At 39.8% G+C, this 23945-nt stretch overlaps 2 protein-coding genes across 5 annotated transcripts; one reads left to right on the top strand and one right to left on the bottom strand.

The window, feature by feature from the left end:
• Positions 1-1050: 1050 nt before the first annotated feature.
• tmem68 (transmembrane protein 68) lies at positions 1051-8034 on the bottom strand. The gene is made up of 7 exons (XM_079452704.1): positions 7444-8034; positions 6952-7349; positions 5883-6050; positions 5591-5784; positions 5456-5516; positions 5211-5350; positions 1051-3161 (listed from the first exon to the last, which is right to left on the bottom strand). The coding sequence occupies exons 2-7, from the start codon at positions 7277-7279 to the stop codon at positions 3060-3062; spliced, it is 993 nt and encodes a 330-aa protein (XP_079308830.1). The 5' UTR covers positions 7280-7349; positions 7444-8034; the 3' UTR covers positions 1051-3059.
• Positions 7984-23569, top strand: tgs1 (trimethylguanosine synthase 1). 4 transcript variants are annotated; one of them, XM_079452674.1, is made up of 13 exons: positions 7984-8481; positions 8768-8832; positions 8965-9128; positions 9788-10391; positions 12075-12207; positions 12292-12369; positions 12450-12588; positions 14431-14737; positions 14877-15041; positions 21487-21630; positions 21787-22003; positions 22183-22261; positions 22935-23569. In XM_079452674.1, the coding sequence occupies exons 1-13, from the start codon at positions 8372-8374 to the stop codon at positions 23046-23048; spliced, it is 2319 nt and encodes a 772-aa protein (XP_079308800.1). In that variant the 5' UTR covers positions 7984-8371; the 3' UTR covers positions 23049-23569. The 4 variants fall into 4 exon arrangements, with proteins under 4 accessions (XP_079308800.1, XP_079308801.1, XP_079308802.1 ...); XM_079452675.1 differs by having other exon boundaries at positions 8123-8481; positions 8968-9128; XM_079452676.1 differs by having other exon boundaries at positions 8132-8481; positions 8965-9078.
• The last annotated feature ends 376 nt before the right edge of the window (positions 23570-23945 follow it).

The following is a 23945-nucleotide window of genomic DNA, read 5'->3' as shown; positions in this document are numbered from 1 at the left end:
CAACTACACACACCGCATCCGGCGAGAACATTAATTCATGTTGCATTCATGCAAGCTAATTCTCTTTTATTTGCCTTAAACAACATTCGCCTTTTTATGGATTCATTATTCATAAGGTACGTGTTCTGTTTCTTTTTCCTGATTTGTCTGTATGGTATGCATGATGCACTGATGTAACTGTCATGACAGGATGAACTTGGATCTTTGTGCTTCGGAAAAGGTCTGGTTTAGTGTAGTTACTGTGCTTATACTGCGAGTAAACAAATAAAGAAGTCAGGCTAAAATGAAATTGCAAATGCAGACAAACAATCAAAATGACAACCCAAACGTTTGGTGTACAATTGATATCTTGGGTCATCATGGGCCGGACTGTTACAAGATTATGAGCATTTTGAACTGAGTGTTCTGAACAACGTGGCACTTGTTTCTTTGACTGAGTTCCATGCCGTTGTACATCAGAGCAGATATCTGATGTGTCTTTAGTCAAAAAAAACTAAAACGACTGTCCTCTCTCACTTGTAGATATAGATGCTTAGATGAACTAGAATGCCATAGATGTGAGGGGGTAAGTAGAGCATTTAGATAATGGGTGGTTATAAATAAAGCACGATATTAGTACAAGCACAGTAATTTAATGAACGTGGCATTAAAGATGGCGTTCAGTCGAACGATGTACAGACGTTACTGGTATTTCAGTTGCAACAGAAGTTCCATAGTGAATCTCAAAAAGCTATTTAACTGTAAATAAATGTATGCAAATGTACATGTGGAAAAGAACATTCCTCTCCGAGTCCCGATTGTGAAGGGTGTCTATTGACTAGAGATTGGTGCCTCGAGATGGCAGTGACATGACATAATACAGATAAACCTAGTGTGGTGTACGTGATGTATTAACTGACATAAAAAGCAAAAAACAAAAAAACTGTTTATTATCGGTCTCTTAAGTAAGTTGTATTGTGTGATGAAAGTCTGAAGTGCGTAAAATGCATCAAATCTGTTATCAAATTTCATTGTAAATTGAAGAGTAAAGCAAAAGAACGTTACATTTTTGTACATATTGGATTTTTGTAAATTTTTATTTGATTCTAATGCAACACAAAGTACCAAATTAATTTAATAAAGTACACTGTGGTCATTTTATTGGACTCCCTTGCCACCTTCTTTCGGATTGAGTGTAAATGAGGTACGAATTTTCAAGGTCTGAGACAAGCTTCAATGATGAACAACATGGCTTGTTTGTAACATGCACAGTTCAGTGATGAATTTGTCTAAATATGTATTCTCACACCTCGTATGATGTACGGTTTTGCTCCCTAATCTCCCTGCTGGAGAGGCTGGAGGGAAATTAGGACCACATGTATAATGCAACAACAAAATCATGAATAATAAACGTTTCCTTCATTTTTTTCCCAGTGGTTTTTGGGGGGATCTAAAAGGGATGCACAGAAGTTACCAAATATATTTATACTTTCGCATAACCCACACACCAAACCTTATACACAAGACAAAGGTGACAAAAACAAAAAGATTAAAAGATCATGGGAAATAGACCGATTTACTGAGCATATCGGGTCCCGGTTCCACAGACAAGGCTTCGCTTAAATCAGGACTATGCTTTAGTTAAATTAAGATATATAGGTCACTTTTTTAAATGTCTTAGAACAATACAGTACTGGTGTGCATCTTGAGACAAAACAATGGCACTGACATGTTTTAAGATCTATCAGGGCAAGTTATTTTCAGTTAAAACCGCTCTAACATTCATTTTAGTCTGGGACTAGCCTTAAGCCTTGTCTAAGAAACCTGGCCATCAATTGTTAAAGAGTGTTAAAATCCAGCATTAAATCCATCAGTATGCATTTATTTAATTTGAATAATAAAATATCTGTTATAGAAACATACACATCGTGGTTGACAACATATTAGATTCAGGAACCTTAAAGGGATAGTTCACACAAAAATGAACATTCTGGGATTATTTACGCACCACCAGGTTGTCTTTGTTCTGATGAACACAAAGGAAGATATTCGGAAGAATGTGAGTAACCAAACAAATATCATTGCCAATTTACTGCCATTGAGGGGAAAATGAATACTATGTGAGTCAATGGGGGATGAGCTCTGTTTGTCTACTGAGATTCTGCCAAATGTCTTCGCGTTCAGCAGAACAAATAAATGTATACAGGTTTGGAATAATCTGAGGGCGAGTAAATGATGACAGAACTATCCCTTTAATGCTGGTTGAAACAGTAATCAATTAATACCCATAAATCACAGGAATGTTATAAATCTTAATGAATTCTGAAAGTCTTGTGTTGTATTTATAAATTCATGAAGACTTGCATAATGTATTCTCTCTTCACATCACAATGGTTTTACTATGCAACATTTATGGCAAATTTGAGCGCTAGACAAACCATACCATCCATACCAAATGATAATGTATAGACAGCAGTTTGTTCATGACTTCTGATAAGCAGAGATATAACACTAAGAAGTATTCAACATCAAACAACAAATGTGACATTGTTACAACTGTATACTGTCTCTAAAAATAAATGTGCTTTCAAACTCTCCCACACACACACAAAAATCACAGTATGTTAGTCATTTAAAACAAACACAATTTATAAATGTGAGATTATAAGGGAAATACTGTCTACACTAAATTCTGATATACTTCAACGCATCCGTTTACCAATGCAGGAGAGACTGATACTTTTAAAATCATTAAAAATATAACAAAGTCTTTATGGACAACAAACTATTTTGGCAGTGGTCCTTCAAATAGTTCAAAGTGTGCAAATAAATCATGGATTCAAACGAAATCACACAAAAACTCAAAACCGCACTTTCTCCAACACGAGTAAGACTACATGTAACAGATGTTACCAAAACGCACCATTATTTTGATATCCAACGTTGCTAATATGATGATACTTATGTTTTCATGACCCAGATGTGTCCACTAGAGTGTCAGTAGCATGATGTAACAATATCATAAATAATATCCAGTCCTCAAGAAGTCGATTTTTCCAGTCTGAGAGAAGGCAAGTGTTCTAATCTTTGTGTTCCCTTTGAAATCGCTCCAGAAGAGCTCTGAGGATGTTTCCGGGTATCTTCTGGTGTTTGTCGATAAGTGCTTGAACTGCTTGCTGCACCTGAAAACATGGGTAGGATTAAAAAACCTTTTTATATGATCATCATTGGTTTCATTTCTTGCCCGAGTCTGTATTTCTTTCAGTCAAGACGTTTTAACGGTGTATCCATACTGTATCTATAGGCACTGTGATTTATTCAGCCCCATCTCAAGAAAGAAAGTCTCTGTGTTTCCGTACAAGGTTTGTTGACAAGCTTAAAGCCCTTCTTATGCTATCCTATGTCCATTCTAAAAGCAAGAAACCCATCAAACCCAAACAGACACTCAACCTCCTCAAAACTCAACCTCCAAATCTCTCCTATGAATTAGCACCAACCATCGCTCCAAAACAAAGGCTCCAGCGTTTTTCACCTATAAAACAGGAAGATTTAATTCAACTTATCGCAACTTCTAAACCTACAACTTGCTTACTAGACCCCATACCAACTAAATTATTAAAAGAGTTACTACCTGTTGCAATTGAGCCCATTTACAACATTATCAACTCGTCAATTAACCTAGGCCATGTCCCAGGACCCTTTAAGATGACCGTCATTAAGCCTCTAATCAAGAAACAAAACTTAGATCCAAATGAACTTGGAAACTATAGACCGATTTCAAATCTCCCATACCTGTCTAAAATACTAGAAAAAGTAGTGTGCACTCAGTTGTGCTCTTTCTTACAAAATAACAACATGCACGAAAAATTTCAGTCAGGCTTTAGATCGCATCATAGCACTGAAACTGCGCTCGTTAAAATTACAAACGACCTGCTTATAGCATCAGATAAAGGTAACATCTCACTCCTGGTCCTGCTTGACCTTAGTGCTGCGTTCGATACCGTAGACCATAACATACTTCTAGATCGCTTACACAATTGAACTGGTATTGAGGGACAGGCACTACAATGGTTTAGATCTTACCTGTCAGACAGACATCAATTTGTCCATTTAAATAGGGAGTCATCCAATCTAACGCAAGTAAATTATGGATTACCTCAGGGATCGGTTCTGGGACCCATGCTGTTCTCCATATACATGCTTCCCCTCGGAAACATTATTAAAAAACATGGAATTAGCTTCCATTGCTATGCAGATGATACTCAGCTATATATCTCTTCAAGACCAGATGATTCCTATCCAAATTGGCAGAGTGCATTGAAGATATAAAACATTGGATGACCTGTAATTTCCTTCTTTTAAATTCTAAAAAACAGAAATATTACTTATCGGACCAAAGACACGCAAACCAAATATTTCTGATTATAAACTGCAAGTTGATGGATGTACTGTTACTCCAACAAATACAGTAAAAGATCTAGGCGTTATATTAGACAGCAACCTGTCATTTCGAAATCACATCTCAAATGTCACAAAAACAGCCTTTTTCCACCTAAGAAATGTGCCAAGTTACGAAATATTCTGCCAAGCATTCACTTAATGCAAAATATGCTAAATAAACCACCAGGAGATGCTGACATTAGATATTATTTACTAGAACAATTGGATTTATTATATAAAACACCATGTAGTGTGTTTTACCCTTTCTTGGGTTTTTCGTTTTTCCCCTGTAAAGCTGCTTTGGAACAATGCAAATTGTGAAAAGCGCTATATAAATAAAATTGAATTGAATTGAATTAGGCTCTAATAAGTATTGTTATTGCTAACCACTTGATGGTGGCATGTGATGAAAGCAGGTGAGAGACCAAACCACTTTCTTTTATAGTATTGTTCTTGTGAATGACTCTTTGGGGAGGCTGGACATCCTGCACATCTGTGACGAATGAATAAAGCATTTTCTCACTACACAGAGTCCTACACCTGCATTTTTGATGAATGGTTGGAACATGCCCTTATAGGACAGCTTAAACAACTGACACTGCACAGAGTATGTTAGCGTAGTCAACAAAAGGTCAGGATTGGGAAGGACAGTGTAGAGGTTAAAGCCTCTCTTAGCTTTTTCCGACATTTGAAAAAAACCCAGCTCAGCAACTACAACAGAAAGTCAGAACTTTACCTTTACATGACCAAAGCGGTACAAAAACAGACCAGGCAGTCTAAAGAAGTCCTACCTTTTCAGCTAACTCAGCTGCATTGAGTTTGGGGTCATACGGAATGGGGTCGCCCAGAAAGGTGCGAAATTTCACCGGAAAGCCTCCGTACACCGGTGCTATCGGCAGGCGAAACCTCTCATACACCCATCTGTAAAATTCTGAAAGAATTTGAAGAAAAGTTGAGAGTTCCTTACAATGGTATGTCATTTACAATAATACACTCTTATCATGAAAACGTGTGAAAATTGTTTTGTGTGACTCACTTAGTGTTCCGAGAGAGCGAAACCCCTCCCTGACATTTTGAGTAAACATGGGTATTATTGGCTGGATGGAAGAAACAGATCCTTAGTACAACAAAACAGAAAAGTATGTCTTCAAAATGACAGACGGTCACTCACCACTTTAGAGTCGATGGCCACTTGTGCAAATCCTTTACGTTTGCCCCAAAGCAGGGGGTAAGTCTCATCACTGAACAGGGCTTCCCGGACCCCTCCAGGAGAGATGCCCAGGAGGTGGCCGTTACGCAGGGCTTTTACACATTCCTCCTGCGGTCCGTGGATAACGCTAAACACCTCTAAAATAAGCTTAAACCCTGGCGAGAAGGCCTCTTATTAACATTCTGTTCCAAATGACACAAATATGCCAAATGAGTCTGGTTTATCAAATAATGCCAGCATGAAGTTGTTTTACCTGGAACCTTGAACAGCAAATGATCAGCCACTGAATGACAAGTTCTTCCTTTCTGAAGGATAACGTTTGCCAAGAAGTAATAGTAGTCTATAGGAATCGCCCCATGGTAGTAGACAATTAGGGCAGGTCCTTCATCTGGAACCTTCTCTAAACCATGGATTTCATAACCTGTTATACACGGAAGACATGTTTTTAATCAAGTGGAAAATAAAGAAACCATGCATTCTGTAAGGTATGATATCAAATTAGTTATGAATGTATATCATTGTAACCATTTCTGTTGAAATATTATTCCATGCAAATGTCATCATTGCACTTTGTGAAAATAATAAATGTGCATAGAATCAGACAAAGCTGTTAGTTAGATGAATAAGACCGAGCAGTTTACAAATGCACATTTTAAAATGATAACATATTGCCTGAAACATCCGATCATCATTAATTGAGCTGTCAAATGATGAGACGGTTTAATTTGAGCTGTGGTCCCTGATCTTACAGAACATATTTAGATATAACTTTTAATGACTTTTTTAATGAATATTCATATTTATCGTTGAAAGATCTAAATAACAGCGCAGTGGAAGAATGTGAAGCAACTTGATTTAGAATAACAAGATATAAAGTTTTATCTTAAAGGAACAATTCACCAAAAAATGTAAATGTTGTCATCATTTACTCTCCCTCAAGTTGTTCCAAATCTGTATATATTTAGGTGTTCTGTTGAACACAGGGAAAGATATTTGGAAGAAGACTTGTAACCAAACAGTTCTTGGCCACCATTGACTACCATAGCAGGAAAAATTGCTTTATAAATGTATTTGTTCTGTTGAACGCAAAAGAAGATATTTTGAAAAATGTAGAAAAGCAAACAGTTCCGGGGCACTTTTGACTTCCATTGTCACTTTTCCTACTATGTTGGTTGCAAGCATTCTTCCAAATATCTTTCTTTGCGTTCATCAGAACAAAGAAATGTATAAAGATTTGGGACAACTTGAGGGTGAGTAAATGGGTGAACTATTCCTTTAATGAACCTAAACAGAAGTCAAATCCCCATGCACGCATTACACACCGTGCCATATAGCTCCATGTCCGTCCCAAAGGGTTGCCAGAGTTTTCCTTGCGCCGTCCCACAGGTTGTTGGAATAAGCTTCCCTCAGCTGGTTCTTGCGCTTATAGACGTGGAGGAAGAGGATGGACAGATATAGGAGGATGACTATGAGGAAAGGCAGGATAAAGACTATGGCCAGAGGTGTGAAAACCCAGAGCAAATACTCCAAGACACTGAGGTAGTCCTCGAGATGGCCGACCCCAGCCCACTCCTCCCACGCATGAAACAAGCAGGAGAGGAAACCCACTGATCCATTCCCAAACAGACAAGACTCATTCCTGCTGGACATGCTGCTTCACTGTAAGCCTCTCCCGGTGGAAGATGGGATCAACAGGTCAACAATCTGCCAAAGGGGAGACCTGAAGATGGGCCAAAAGGACAGTTAATAAGAAAAGTTTTACAAGCAAAATACACATTTTTCTATCATTCCATATAATCAAAATAAATACGAACCTCTTCCTTCGGAAACCGTAGTTCGTCCAAACATACCAACATCAGAGCAACGACCTAAAATACATTGACATCGATGGCATTGAGATCTTCACTCCTGATCACCCAGTCACAGGTAAAGCTGCTGCACAAACGTCAACACCGTGCGGATAAACATGGTCTAATTCATGAAAGATGTAAAGGAACAGGCGTCGCTCGATTAGCCCTGTCTGTCTTATATCACACTTGATGTATACGATCCACGTCAAACAATCAGGAATTATTGCAGCAGCTGCAGATCTTGCCTTCATCCAAGTTACTACAAGTTACTTCATCCGAACAACTGTGACACTGAGCCGCTTTCGAGAGCGTTTAAAACAAACTCTGCTGGAATCCTTCTTACATGACGTTAGCTCGATGGTATTGACACTATTGCCCTCGGTTCATGTTGTTCTTCCTGATTGAACCGGCGGCTCCCTTTACATGTGACGCGAGCTGCGTGTCGCGGCGCTGCACAGACGATCAGGGTTTGGCATCGAAATACCGCGAGAGCGAATGCACATCACGCGTTCGAATCGCTCTTGCGGTACTTCAGCGTCATACTTAGATCGGTCTGCGCGGCGCCACGCATGCACCCATAACGTCTACTTCCTAGCATTTCATAATAAAAGTCGTCACGCTTTACAAAAGCGATCTTTGTGTCGTCCCGAAAGACTTTTAACGCGAAGAGACAATTCCAAAACACGAGGGGAATATTTTAAGCAAACCCGCGTGGCAGTCATGCGTGGAGATAGGGTGTATATTATATGTTAGTTTTAGTCCAGCTAGTTTTAATACGCTCGTGTTTGTATTTATCGCACTCGTTTTTATTTCTATCATCTGTAAGCGATGATAAGCTAGTTTTAAGGCGCTAGTTTTTTGGATCTCTTGAAGGATCCCGCTGACAGGTGTCATGATCGCTTATGGAGAGCAGAATGTTGTTCCTCTAGCTGATATCATCTTCTATCAGGGGTCAGAAACAGAAATGACAATACACTGCCTGTGTTCCCGGGCTTACGTCAAGTATGTATTCCAATCGTGTTTAAATTGATATTACCTGAATGCATGTTTGAACATTTGTACTTTACATGTGTTATTTATGGACTAATGTAAATTATTCTGCAAAGTAGCAGTAAACGTGACAAACTGAACTGAACGGACGATTGATCTGTTGACCACAAACAGTCCTTCAGCGGAAGTGACCTATGAAACACTCATTTGACCTGTCAGACCTCTCCATTTGTTGACTGTAGTTTAACATTTGATGTTGCCATTGTAAATAATAACCACAATCTCTTCTCATCCGCAGTGATCGAGAATTATATCGCTCAGATTGTAAAGCCATACTGAGTCAGGCTGGCAATGAATTTCAAGGTACAATTTCTCTTTAATATCTAGTAATCCCTGAAGACAGCCATGGCTTTATATTGTTCTTGCATTAAACCTTGTAACGGGTTGTGCTATTTAAAGGCAAACATTTACTTTGCAATCTGTCTTGTTTCTTAGAAGACGTGGAAGCTGGTGATCAGGACGAGCTTCTGGAGGATCACATCGGGTCCGTAGATGATGATGACGAAGAGGAGGAGGCAGAAGTGGATGAAGAGACCATGCTCATGGCCAGTATGGGACTTCCTGTAGAGTTTGGCAGTTTATCACAACGGAAGAATGACGTGTGTCTTTTTTATATTTTCTACCTTTTATATGTGGATGATGCTCTGTTTGCATGGCTGTTCATTTATGGAAGCACTTTATCGTAATGACCTTTTTTTTGCAATCTTTCCCCACTTGCTTGTAGTTAGATCTGTCATAGTTTAATTTCACGCTTACTTGTGTGGAGCACAAAAGAAAAGAATTCAAGAAATGTGCTTTTGTGCTCCATACAATAGAAGTCAATGCGGACCAGTGTTGTTTGGTCACCAATGTTCTTCAAAATATCTTCTTTCGTGTGAGAAGAATGAAGGAAAGCAAACATTGTCATTTTTCCTAATTCCTGCTATGGTAGTCGGAAGTGGCCAAAAACGATTTGGTTACAAGCATTCTTCCAAATATCTTTATCAGTGTTCTTGAGTACAAATATATTTATAAAGATTTGGAACAACTTGAGGGTGAGTAAACCATGACAGACATTTTATTTTTGGGTGAACTGTCCCTTTAAGGGAGCTATTAAGATTATTTTATTATGGTTGTTTACAAGTCCCTGAATTTTTTATTTTCTTTCTTCATTTACTTTTGAAAGGAAGCCACTATAAAGTGTTAATACATTTCCTTTAGGAAATCAATTGGTTGTGCTTTGAAAAACCAAAAGGAATCATTGTTTCATGTCTTTAAGGGTCACGTTTTCGCAATACAAAAGAACAGAAGAGGCACGGAGCATTTGGAAACCCTCACAGATTATTCCGACACACATGAGGAGGGTTCTCTGAGTAATGTTACTGAGCCGTCCACTGAACAGACAGCTTCAGAAGAGTCCTGGTTGAGGTACTGGCAGCAGCAGGGTGAGAGTCTTCTGTGGCAGAGCTGGCTGGAGAAACATCCAGAGGCCTCCAGCAGTAAAACACATGACCACTCAGAAACAGACTGGCATGAACACTATAACCATACATATCTGTATTACTGGGAACAGTTTCACTACTGGGTTGCTCAGGGCTGGACAGTGGATGAGTCCAACAGCACCGCTGCTGTTTCGGAGGATGATCAGGCCAGCCGAGAAGAAACCGAGGGAATAAAGAATCTGGATTCAGCACAAACAAAAGGAGATGAAGAACAAAATGCTGCCAGTGTTACACACCTTATAAGCAGCTTGGGTCTGACTGAGGATGTTGACTGTGCTGAAGATGGTCAGCAGTGTTTGGCCTGTGACAGTTCTGATGAGCCCTGTGATGGTGGAAACCGCAAAAGGTCGTCCTCGCATAGAGCGCGCACTGACACGGCTGGTTAGTGCTTCTGTTTCGACATTTAAAATCACCTTGTGTATATGCTGTGGCTTCTGTGGTCTCCCAGCTGTCACGCTTGCTGAGCCCAGATATGTCAACACCTGTCTGCTGCATAGTTTGATGTTGTGTAGTCACACCAAAATTCCAATGCAACTTGGAAACAAAGTAAGCTTAATGTCTTGCTAAACAAAAAGCCATTCAGCCATTTTTCAAAGTGAAGTACAAATTAAACGTAGGGCTGCATAATATTTTGAAATTATCTATGTATTTCAGTATGGCAATCACAATGGTTTTCAATATGGACTAAAACAATGTAACATGTCTGTTCACTTTCAGAAGTGATGATATACTTTCTTTTCCAAGAAAGAATATGAAACATGTATGTTGGTTATATCCTTTTTAGTTTGAGATATATTTTCAAACTAGAGATGCAGAGAAACAAAATATCTCCACCAATGCCAATAGCCGATTACTCCGAGTAATATCTGCCGATACCAATTCTGAAGATTAAATTTAGAAAGTTCAGAAATATTAAAGTTATTCATTCATATAATTACTTAATATTTTCTATATACAGAGCACAAATCCATTGCATTTTTTGTCCGACAGACTATATCGGTCCTTAAAATGCGGGCTGATAATGTGAAAAATTGCTTTTAGGGACAGATACTTATTATTATTATTGGACCATATGTCTTTGCATCTCTAATTAAAACTGATTTTACAAACCTTGTAATGCATACCATATTAACATATTATTTTTAAAGTGAATGCATCTCATTTTACTTCAGTCTCGTGCAGCCCTAAAAAATATCACATAAAAAGTGTGACAAAATTCTGCAATAATTACTTTTTACTGTCTGACATTTTATCAAACAGCAGACAGAAATCAAAACTACTCAGACTTGTCTGACCCTGTCAGGCGAACTGCAAAATAAAGATTAAAAAGGCATATTTATCTGAGGACTCTGAGGAAGATTTGCGAAGATTCACCAACAAGTTCACTCTAAACGTCATTGGTTAAACTAACCTTATGCCAAGCCACATGAACAAACAGATTGCAATTCTAGTGGCGCAAAGCTCTTCAAATGCCAGAAGATGATAAAAAACTAAGTGGAATAACTGCTCTCTTTTCAGTACTGCTCTTCTCATGGAGATTAAAGCTCAGGCATTCGTTTTTTTTGGTAGAGCACATTGTGTTCACGAACAAATCTCTTAACAAGTCTCGTTGCCTTTTGAAACCCTCTCAATAGTTCGATTTCTACAGCAGTCTGTCATGGCCACCTGTTACATCCTCACCTTAATGTTGGCATCACAGCGACATTAAGCCAGTACTCTATTCACTAATATGGCAACGCCCTGTGTGTCACACCATCTTTAAAAGCAAATCATATTCCAAGCCTAAGCTTGGCTTGGCTTCAATGTTTAATTTGTCATATCAAAAGATGTCAGCCGTCAAATGAGCATGTGACTTGGCTCTATGCATTTTTAATGCCAGCACATGTACAAGAGAAAGGAAGCACAGAGTGCATGAATTGATCACAGCCCTCTCTCAGCCGCTCTAAAAATGGCACTCGTCATCCTGATTGTCAGGCCATGACTAATGCTATCTATTGTATATGCAATGCACGCTTGTTTAATACCTCATGCAACCCAGTTAACTGAAAAAAATTGTGTTTTCAGCTGACAACATGCAGCAGTCCTCGGCTCAGTTGAATAATGGGAGCGGGCAGCCATTAAAGAGCAGATCTAATGATGATGATGACGACGATGATGATGAACTTCCTGATAGCAGGCGGGCTAAACTGAAAAGAGGGTGAGCTGTCTTGTATCAGGCCTTCATTTGTTCTGATACTGTACGTGTAATCCAATGGTTTGTGAATGGTTGTTCTGCTGACAGTCATGAACTAGATGCCGAGGAGTTGCCGGTTCAGGATGCGTGGGATGCTCTTGGACTGAGACGAGGCTCACAGCCCAAGTAAGACCCTGGACGCTGCTTGACACCTCTCGTCAGCTTTGAGTCGAGCCTTCCATTAATGTCGTGTTTTGCCATGGCAGGTTTGAAAGTGTTGTGAGGCTGAAACCAGGCCAGGGTTCATACAGAAAACAAGCAGTCGGCAAAATCAACAAGCATGTATTTTTTACTGATGATGGGCCACAAACCACAAAACCAAACTTCAGCAAAACCCTCCAGAAAGTAAGTCGTTTTTTACGTCGTTCATTGTTTTTCCTTGCAACAAAATCATTTAGTGAACACATTATAGAGAGTGAATGGGAAGTTATTCATGTGCATAAACTACACAATAAACTTCTCAATTACAGACTCACACTTATATTATGCACCTTGTATAGTTTCATGTTTTAGCTCCTCTGTTCGACACCAAACCGTTTAACTAAGATACTTTCAGTTATTATATGTATTCGTTTGTGCTTTCTTGAGGATTTATTAACACACGGATTTGAAAGGATTACGTGTAAGATGTGTCATTCTGGTGGCCTTACAACAGATCAGTAAAGCATAGGGTAAACTGTGAAGGGATTCAGGTTATGTGTGTGTGTGTATTGAAGGGGATGAGAGTGGGCAGGGAGCCAGAAGAAGCATCGAGTCTGACACTTCAGCTTTTTATGCAGTCTGCACTGAGCTTCTCCATCTAACCCCCCTCATCACAGCACCTGCTTACTGCATGCTGTCAGCTCCCGTCAAACAGACGGGGGCGCTTTAACCTCCACTCTCACCCCTGACATGAACAAGAACTTTCCCAGCTGTCAAACACACACGGGACAAGATCAAAGGTTTGGTCTTTGCTGGCGTTTTGAATATTCAAAAAGATTGGGGGTGGGCTTTAAGAGCTTTTTTACTTTACTTTTACATTTTTAAACATTATCTATTTTAATCTGTTTTTATCTTGTGCTGTTGTGTATGCACTTCCTCAGGGTGGATTTTGGTGTTTCGTGCCAAAGACACAGCCAGATATGAATTGATGTACGTCCGGATTTGTAGCTATTGAAGAGACAAGACCAATTTACTGCAGTGCTTTGGAATTGATCTCTTTGTAGCACGAATTGATTTGTGGAGGACAAAAACTTAACTGCAACAGCCATTATCACCAGTTTGTTTTCAGGCTGTTGCTGATTCCTTTTTATTAATGTGTTTTCTGCGATTTTTCTGCTGTGAGTGGCGCTCTTTAAGGCTAACATCACTATTTCTACCGGTCACTTATACATCAGGTTAACACAAAAAGTAACTAGCACGTAACTCGTCCTGCGCTAGTGATGAACTAGTGGCCGATAAATATCTTTAATCGTGCAGATTGTTCAGGAGAGATATGTGTTCAGTTTTATCTGATCAAATTGTGCAGATTGTTCAGGAGAGATATGTGTTCAGTTTTATCAGATCGAATTGGATGCAAGATGCATTATTTATACCTGGTGAATGATGAAACCGGTGAAAAATCCAATAGGGGTACACTGAATATGGGACCTTAGTCATATCTAAGGACCAGAAGAAAGTAATACAGCCCAGGGCTGAGCTTGTGTGCCCCCACCGTGAACATTCTGGCAACCACATAGCAACAGTCATATCACCTTATTAACCCCATAGCAACACCATGGTAACCACCCTAGTGGGAGGTTGCAAGTTTCAAACATTGCAAGTTTCAAATGGTAGGCAAAAAATAACTATGTCTTCAGAGGTGTACCTTACATAATGAAGTGTTATGTTTTTATAACCTTAGAATGAGCTATTTCTATCTACAGACACCGTGTGTCCCCTTGCATGGAATTCACCATGTTGTTCCTACACGGACAAATTGCTCTTCCGAGCGTGTAAATTTATTTCTATACCAAAGGAGAAAATGTAAACAAAACGACCTCTTAGTCCTGTGTCAACCACCATAGTGCTTCAAAAGGGAGGGTTGAGTGAGCCGTTGGTTGCAATTCCCAACCTCACCGCTATATTCCACTTAATTTAATTAACTGGATCTTTTATCCAATGACAAAGTTTATTTGATTGTTGAATACAGTATTCATATCCTTTCAGGTCCAGAGCTTCCTTCACCAAGTTCAGACTGATTCTAACTCCAAAGAGGTATCTTCAACTTCCATGCCTGAAGCTTTGAACGAGTCATGTAAGACAACCGATGATGTTGGCCGATCTGCACAAAATACTGAGATGGATGAGACTTCTACATGCATAGAAAAGGATGGACAGCAGAAGAAAATGCACCCAGAACTGACACCTGAAGCAGAAGATGGGCAAGAGAATGGCCCAGATCCCAGAGGAGAACTACAGCCATTGGATTTACCTGACTTCCTTCTCCCTGATGCTCCCGAGAATGCTCAAGGAGGTCAGAGTTCAGCCCTTTGCTTTCATCAATGAGATAATGTCTGCCCACGTAGGCTAAAAGCCTATAATTAACAGTGTTACGCTTCTTATTCAGTACACAATGGTTCAGTTTGACATAATCATGCCGTTCTCTTTCTCAGCGGAGAACGTAAAGGCTTTAAAAAAGAAAACAAGAAAGAAAAGGAAAAGGAGAAAAGATGTCGAGATGCCTCCTGAGATTGCTGCAGAACCCGAGCTGGCCAAATACTGGGCCCAGCGGTACCGCCTGTTTTCAAGGTTCGATGAAGGAATCAAACTTGACCATGGTGAGTATTATAATGCTTTATATTTATTGTAGACAAAACCCAAATTCTTTGTCAACAGCATCAATAACTAAATGTGTTTGGAACAAGAATTACAACAATATTTTACTAAATGAATACGGTCAAATGGAGCAAGTGTGTGTCTGATATGTATTTGTGAGGTCAGACAGTGTTTCCCCTAGGTTTACAGCTTTGGGGGGAGTCTCTATATTTGTAGGCGGAGGTCCGGACAATACTTTTTAAATAAATGTTATTAAATATATTGAGCCCAGTCGAATCTGTATGTAAAAAGTTAATATCTAGTGTTTTATCAGGCCATTTATTTTATATTCGGATACCCACAGTATGTATGAAAGGCCTGGTAGCTGACAAAATGTGTTGTAGGCTCTGGTGCTAAAGGGAAGTCCTAGTGGTCTATTTTAATATTTAAAAAGCTACTGACAACAAAATGTAACGACTGAAATGAATTAAAAAGCCTTTATTAGGCTACTAATGCATTATTGTTTACTTAAGCATTACAGTAAAATTGTCCATTTATTTACCTGCTTTTGGTGTCTACAGATCTTTATATGATACGCGTCTTTGGCAGGAGAAGCAGCGCTCATGGAACGTAAAGGGATAAAATGGAGCATGTGTGGCGCTAAATAAAGATATTAGAAGATATAGCGGAAAAACATAATCAACATAAATGAGAGCGTGTGATGTGTGCATCTGGGTTATGTAGGGAACCCCCTAAGGTAATGGTAGGGGAAACACTGTCATAGCAGCTGAAGAGATGTGTGGAGTCTGTAAGTGTGGGCTGACAGATGAGCTGTCTATTAGGGCTGCACAATTTGAGGAAAATGTCACATTGCGATTATTGATGTAAAAATCGCGATTGCGATACGATAAACTGGGTATAATGAGTCTACTTGGTTTATATCAAGGAAAATACACACACAGATAACTGAAAATGCTGAAATTTGTATTTCTCAAATGAGATCTACAGTTCAAACTTGCAACAAGAACTAGAATGCACAAAGTTTTCAAATTAAAATAAAATGTTATAAAATTTAATAACAGTAACATCTTTGCATTACTGAAATCAATTAACTTAAAAAAAATATAGTACAGGCAAATTAAACAAATAGAACATAAATACGGATGTACAAATTTTTAGGAAAATAATCCCAACACACAGACATTTAAGCAGATTGTAACATATACTTGTATGAACTCTTTTGGAAAAAGAAACTGGATATAAATGTGTGGTTCAATCTGTAAAACCTAAACCTCTGTGATCTTTCTTGTTACTTTAAATGGTTGTTACTCAACCAACTGGTTGAATCCTCTTTCTAAAGCATTCTATTTAGTACTTTATTTAGAACTTTAGCTTTGCTAATTCTGCACAGTACCTCTCTCTGCTCCGTGTCGGATATCCTGAAACTACAATATCGCCTAATAACAGAGGTAGCATTTTTTCTGACCACTAGTTTAGTGTCTGTCTGCTCTGCATCGATTTTCTCACGTCTCCAAACTGCGCCCCGCAAGTCACATGACAAAGCACATGCGCCACCGCCACACAAGATAACTCGTTTTTTTTTTCTCACATAGAAGATGGGCATATATCACTTAGAATGGATGTCTAGTCACGTCCACGAATGCACGTCTAGTCACGTCCACGAATGCACATGTTTCTTTAATATAATCGCAACATTTTGCCGTCATGTAATCAGGTAGCCTGACATCGCGATTGCGATATGATTGCAAAAGCACTACTGTCTATGTCTGCTGTGTGTGTGTGTGTGTGTGTGTGTGTGTGTGTGTATGTTGACGCTAGACTCCGAAACCCCTCTCACACCTCCTGCGTTTGACCAGAGGAAGGGAGACTGAGAGAGCTGGAGCAAATGAGAGAGCAAGCAGCTTTTACAGTGCTGAAGAGAGCTGTGTTTTCTTTCCCCACACTGCATTTTGCACAAATCAAGCGCTCTGCCTCAGAGGACAACCTTTAGCTCTAGTGCTTTACCTGTGTGTGCTCCTCTACTGCCGCCTACAAAATGGGCCACTCTGTTAATGGACACAGTATATAAAACTGTGCATAAACCTGCTTGTTAAATCGTCTTTCTTTTGTGTCATTTTATTTTATCTGTTGAACTTCAGCTATTTCTTACTTGCCTGACTTGGCAGAGCTGCTTAAGAGACATTTATTGGCCTTTTAGCAATTTTTATTTATAGTATTAAGGGAAAGGACGGGAAACAATGAGAAAACTGGTTAAGGTTAAGGTTAAACTTTCGTTAGCCATTCGAGCACCAAGAATATAGTTTGTAATACTGGAACCAGTGTTTAAACTCGTTGGTTTTTACATGGATTCATTCAAATTGTCCATTATATTTGTCTACTATCAGTTTGCTTAAAACAGGGGTTCTCAATTGTTTTGATTCCAAGGCTGTTCAGCAATATTCAAAGGCCATGGTTATTCTGTTTGTTTATTCATTATTAAAATGGCCAAATAATTTAAAAGCTGGGTTTTTTGTTTATTTTAATGCATTTGTCATTTTGTCTAATTTAAATAAATTAATCATCTTGAGGCCCGCCTCTGAAGACATCTGGGGCCCCCTTGTGGGCCGCGTACCCCTACCCACCCCCTTTGCAAACCACTGGCTTAAAGACATAACATACAACAAAAACGGCATGGACTGGGTTTGTTGTTCAAAAGAAGCATAGCCTGATGTGACCTATGCCTGCAACAAAAGACATCTCAGAACACCAAAAGGCTGAGAATTTTTAATACACAAGAAGCTGTAACCTGTTACAAAACTGTCTGTAAAAGCCTATGTTCGTCAGGCATATTGTCTTTAAATGCTGTGTGGGCATCCAGCAAAGTGGAGTTCAGCAAAGATGACCTGAAAAGCACAACACAGAATGCTCAGTGATGTCAAGAAGACTTTTAGAGTCCATATCTGGAAAAAACATAAAACACTTTTTAAAACACAGAACGTTGAATGACACCAGGAATGAAGGGACTGATGTTTAGAAAAACTGAAGAAAATATGCATTAGATGTGAGGCGAAAATATCAGTAAGTCATTCCAACTGTTAAATAGGGTGAAGGGACTGTTACATTTGTCGGTCCGCTGTGCTGCCTCAGGGCCTGGAAAGCTTACTGTGACTGATGTATAACAGAATTCACAAGTTTGCCTGGACATTTTACAGGACAGTGTTGGACCATTTGTCCACCAGTTAAAGCTCAACAGAAGTTGGGTTATGCAGCCAGTGGTGGATATGGATATGGCTCACTGCTTCCCCATGGGTTTCATTCATTCATTTTCTACCGCTTATCCGGGGCCGGGTCGCGGGGGCAGCAGTCTAAGCAGAGATGCCCAGACATCCCTCACCCTAGACACTTCCTCCAGCTCTTCCGGGGGGACACTGAGGCGTTCCCAGGCCAGCCGGGAGACATAGTCCCACCAGCGTGTCCTAGGTCTTCCCCGGGGTCTCCTCCCGGTCGGACGGGCCCGGAGCACCTTCCGGGGAAGGCGTCCAGTAGGCACCCGTAACAGATGCCCAAGCATCTCCCCATGGGTTTGATAAGTGCAATTATTTACGACACTGGTAACAGACAATGTCGCTGTATAAGCTTTCCCTCGGTGCGACCTCCCTCAGCTGGGCCGACTGTAGCGTCTCCGGGGATGAGTATGGGGCAGGCATCCTCGGTTTGGATTACCACGACTCCATCCAGTCTTCTGTAACCTCTCATGTTACTGCTTCCGCTGCCTTGTCACAGTCTATCCGTATGAGATTTGTGCGTGTGCGGCCACTCCCTTAACATAGAATGAATGGCCTTACGAAGTGCTTCTGACCAGGAGAGGGACCTCTGTAATATCTGCCAAGCAGTGCAAGTTAGTGGGCTATCTGTGGCTCTCTCGGTGGTCTGAGAGCACGCACTGTGGCTTAATCTGTGAGATCTCCCTGATAGAGAAAAGCCACGCGTCGCTGGAGAACAGTCGATCGAGACCAGCCAAGCTCTGTTTGGTCCTGCAATGGCGTTAATGCAACATCATTGCGATGACAGGGAGAAAGAGGATGAGGCTTTTGAACTGTCCCTAGAAGCCCGCACCGCGCCAGCGAGAAGATTTGAGTCCACTGGAGACTAAGCGGCGCAAGTATGCTCCAGCTCTCCATGTCCAAGCACCGCCAGCAATTTCCGTCATCAAGAGGGTCCGTGGTCGTCCGCACGCCCTGTCCGTGTGAAGCGTAGTGCACTCGGTGTCAATACACACACAGAAAGTGTGCAGTGTGCCGTTGTCGAAGAAGAACGATACAAAACCAACACACTCAAACCATTGAACAGTAAGCTTAGAAGCATATCCTTCTCCAAACTGATTGGTTGTTGTTTTTGTTGTCTTGCTGTTTACTCGGAATGTTTGCAATGGCGAATGACTTCCTCTATCATTAATTTGCAGTGGGTCTTTGAATGACGCGACTCGGCGCTGCCCTCTGACGGTCTAGTAGAGCGCACATACTCGTTTGTACTGTGCATGTGTCGAACTCGGACATCTGTGCTTAATCCGTGAAGAGTATGCTCAAGATGCTGTTTTGGGGGAAGTCTGTTCGTAGCCTTACTCTTATCCCGCCCCCTTATTATAAGTTCATAAAGTTTCTATAATGTGTGTTGTCAGGATTGTTTGTTTCTGTATGCAAGTTGCAACATGTCATTCATACATTTACTGGGATAGCTCACTGCCCATGTGGGTTGTTACATTATGACGTGTCTTGCCGCCTTTCTAGGTGACCGTCCTCTGGCTTTCAAAGCCTTCCTGTTAGTGTATTGGGCAACCGGGGAGCTGTCCATATCTCCCATAGGTGGAGGTTTAGCAAAATACACCTTCTGGTGTTGTCCTGACCACAACGTGATTGAGATGCATTGCTATGACTACGAAAGTGATTTAGACAAGCTGTTTTACTTGTGATCACGCAAGTAACGCAGGTTATTATAATAGTCTTGATCTTGGGAATGGCTAAATCTCATTTCAATTGTTAACATCAATTCCAAACAGCACCGTGAATGCTCCTGTTGGGAATAGATAATCTGTCCTCGTGGATGGCAACATTCTTTTGAATCCTCAAAGCACCACAACCAATATGTTTTTATAAGCCTCTCTCACTTTTAAATCATAACTCTTTCATTAAGCATCTGGAATTCTGTTTGAAAGTGAGATCAGAGCCTCTTACCTATTCACTTATTCATGTCAACAGTGGCAGTAGCCCATAGCCACAGTGAAGTTTTTTTTTCTTCAGCGCTGCCGGATTAAACAGAAGAAAGAGAGAAAGATAGCGTAGGCTGAATCCTCTATACTTCGCACCCTGGCCCTTGAGATTGACCTGGGGTGTACTTCACGGGGAGGAGTTTACTTCAGGGCTACTGCATATAGATGTAAAAACACCAGTCTTTTTACTACTACCAGACAACAAACACCAGAATGACGTTAGCATTTTGTCAGCTGTGTTGATTTATAAATGGAATTGAAAAAGACAACCACTAAAGAGCACTGGATAGAGCTTTAGAGATTTCTTGGTGCACGCAACCATTTACCGCCTGTAGTGTGATATTTATAAAGACATTTTTCAGAGGTGGCCAAGAACTATTTGGTGACAAGCATTCTTCCATATATCTTACTCTGTGTTCAGCCGAACAAAGGAATTTATACAGATTTGGAACAACTCGAGGGTGAGTAAATGCAAGACAGATTTTTATGTCTGGGTGAACTGTCCCTTTAAGTTGTCATTATGCATGGCACCTGTACAAACAGGCTTTCTGATGCTGCCTACTGTCCAGAACTCGCGTTGTAAACAGGAAGCACTGAAGCTGCTGCTCCAGACCAGTGGTTGTTACTTGAGCAGGTGTTCTATTCTCAGCGGAGAGTAAGTGACGAGAGGCGGAAAAACAGAGATGGGTTTGTTGAGACTAAAAGCAGGTGGTGTTGGTCTCCACAGAATCAGAGCAGGACATGGTCTGTTAAGCTTCACTTTCACGAAGCTCATTTTACTTTGCCTGAGCTTTTTCTCTGTCACACATACACCATAACAATACACATCAAAATGCTTCTCATACATTAATCTTTCAAAAGAACTCTGTTTTAAGGTCTGTGAAATACACGTTGTAACGTCTATTGTTTAAAACCGCTCTTTGATTTATAAGCTTTTATGGGATCACATGATTTTAGATTAAGCTATATATTTAGCAACGCTGTTTGATGTCAGAGGTGCCTTGTCTAAGAAAATACAAAATCAGTAGACTCCCTCTGGTGGTGAAATTGAATTTGTGATGGAATTTTTAAGGATAGCCCATAAATCAAATTGTTGTATGTTAATCTCAATATTTTATCTCATTGTTTGACACACAAGAAGAAATTGAACCAGATGCTTGTAATTGTAATGGCAATGTGCATCTCATGTGTTCTCTTCACAGAGGGCTGGTTCTCAGTGACCCCAGAGAAGATCGCAGAGCACATCGCTCTGAGGGTTCAGGATAGCTTCAACGCTGAGCTCATTATTGATGCTTTTTGTGGCGTGGGTGGAAATACCATTCAGTTTGCCCTCACTGGAAAAAGAGGTGAAGTACGGTCCTGCATTGTTTCCGTTCACATCCACGTATAGCTTTCCTTTCCTTGATAGTGGAGAACCAATGTGTTTGTTATCTGAAATCTGTCGCTGTAGTGGGTTTCTAGATGTTGTAATTCAGTGACATCCATATCTGCATTTCATTCAGTGATCGCCATCGACATTGATCCGGTACGCCTGGCTTTGGCACAGCACAATGCGGAGGTCTATGGTGTGGAGAACAGAATAGAGTTCCTGCAGGGAGACTTCCTACAGCTGGCTCCAGGCCTGCGGGGAGATGTAGTTTTCCTCAGCCCTCCCTGGGGTGGACCAGAATACCTCAGTGCTGATGTCTTCAACATCAAGACCATGATGAATCCTGATGGATATCCTTTTAGTTGTTAGCTAATGTGATGCTATTTTGTACACTAAATTTGTTTTTTATTAGAGTGTGAAGCTCATGAGGAGATGATTTGTTCCTTTTGCACATCTCTCATCGTATTCCTTCTAATGTATGTGTTTGAAGCTTCAAACTGCAGCTGCCAACTTCCTTAACAATCCGTACATGTGAAATTTTCAGATTATCAAAGATGATTTCGGACAATATTGTCTATTTTCTCCCACGAAATGCAGACATGGAACAGGTAATGTACTTTCACATTTTGAATATTTTTATGTGAGACAAGTGTGTTTTTTTAGTCAAAAGCATCTGGATGATGTGTAAATGTATATTTGAAGATTTCGATTTCTATATACTGTAGATTTCAATTTCGTTGTTGAATTTACTTCTTCCGTACCTGTTTGGTTCTACTCCTATAAACTACTGTATGAAAGTCCATTGCTAGAAATCAATATAGCAAAGATTATAAATTAGAGAATTATGATTTCGTTTGAATTTGTTACACGTATGTTCACCAATGTTGACCTTATTATTCTTGGGCCGATATTGTATGCATTTTTGGACAGGTGCAGCTCTATCATGGTCTTCTGATTTCTCTAAAAGTTTTGTATGATGCTGTGTGGTTGGACCTTTTGAAACCACGCCGCTTTCCGGTGTTTGACTACAATACATTTCTTTTCAGTTTGACTAATATCTAAATTGGATAAAGTTTGTGCAAGTGTGGATTTTAGATCTGTCATTGCATTCTGCGTTTATTTAAACATTCTGAGGATCTGTAGATATGGTGTTGATATTAGATCCCAATAACCACATTGTTTGCTATTAGAGACCAGTAGCCAAATTTGTGATAGCATATCACACCTGCTCACCATCTTTACCGTTTTTCCTATATTTTCTATCCCTCTATCTCTATGTAGATCGCATCTCTCGCTGGTCCAGGTGGAAAGGTGGAAGTGGAGCAGAACTTTCTGAACAACAAACTGAAAACGATTACTGCATACTTTGGCAATTTAATTAAGACAAATGCCTGAACTACTTCATTACATTTTCCCCATTATTTTTATGATATAAAGAACCACTTCTGTAATTTGTTCTTTGTTTACTCTTTTGTATGGCTGGTGAATATGAATTTTTATGGACCATTTTGTACTTGTGATGCTGCTAGTTTGATGTTTCTTTTAAAACAGTCTGACATATTTTTCCTGTATTGATATTTTTTATTAAAATTTGTCAAAAGTTATATGGCGTGTTTGCACACGTGTGTGGAAATCCCCTACTGTAATACAGCCATCCCCATGATATAATTTAATTTTTATTATTTAAGTTACTAAATAATGCCTAATCGTCAAAAAACGTTACGGAAACCATTGCTCAACAATCTTGTGAAAAGTTTCCAAGAGGGACGCCGATGCTTGATCAAGACATGATGGAAGTTGATAAAAAATAGTAATGAAGGGAAATTCACATTTGTATGGTGTGGAATGAAACGCAGACTGATCTTGGTAGTCCGTCTATAATAAATAATAAAGATCAGCAATAATATTAGCTGTGATGTGTTCCTACGAGTGATGTCAAAACTTCACAATTCAAAAAGGTTTCTTGAGTGTGCACTTCCCTATTGACCCCTTTCTGAGTCAGACATTTTTTCAAGTAACTCATCAAAAGATATCTTTCTCTTTTTATATCAGTTCATCACAAGTATCTGTCTGTCTTATAATTGCACCTTTTTTCACAGTGTAAAACAACAGACATTTTTGGTACATGCAACTAGGGAACACTCACACATATGAACCTTTTGTCATCATGTGCATTAAACGTGATCTATAAATGTATTATCTGTGAATATGGTGAACCGCACGTGTCACTACCTCTTCTGGTAAAATGACACCGAATAAACCTATTTAAGGGCAGGTGGTATTTATTTAAGG

The sequence above is a fragment of the Barbatula barbatula genome (assembly GCF_947034865.1).
Source record: "Barbatula barbatula genome assembly, chromosome: 3".
In the NCBI taxonomy this organism is placed as follows: domain Eukaryota; kingdom Metazoa; phylum Chordata; class Actinopteri; order Cypriniformes; family Nemacheilidae; genus Barbatula; species Barbatula barbatula.
Note: the sequence above shows the minus strand (reverse complement) of the source record. Positions and strands in the feature narration are given on the sequence as shown.

What these genes read in the sequence shown, in the direction of transcription:
- tmem68 (XM_079452704.1), bottom strand. Translation starts at nt 7,279, where the DNA reads ATGTCCAGCAGGAATGAGTCTTGTCTGTTTGGGAATGGATCAGTGGGT. An exon ending in TGGCCATCGACTCTAAAGTG is followed by an intron (nt 5,517 to 5,590) that starts GTGAGTGACCGT and finishes TCTTCCATCCAG; the next exon opens with CCAATAATACCCATGTTTAC. An exon ending in TCGCTCTCTCGGAACACTAA is followed by an intron (nt 5,351 to 5,455) that starts GTGAGTCACACA and finishes AAATTCTTTCAG; the next exon opens with AATTTTACAGATGGGTGTAT.
- tgs1 (XM_079452674.1), top strand. Translation starts at nt 8,372, where the DNA reads ATGATCGCTTATGGAGAGCAGAATGTTGTTCCTCTAGCTGATATCATC. An exon ending in GGCTGGCAATGAATTTCAAG is followed by an intron (nt 8,833 to 8,964) that starts GTACAATTTCTC and finishes CTTGTTTCTTAG; the next exon opens with AAGACGTGGAAGCTGGTGAT. An exon ending in TCAGCAAAACCCTCCAGAAA is followed by an intron (nt 12,589 to 14,430) that starts GTAAGTCGTTTT and finishes ATATCCTTTCAG; the next exon opens with GTCCAGAGCTTCCTTCACCA.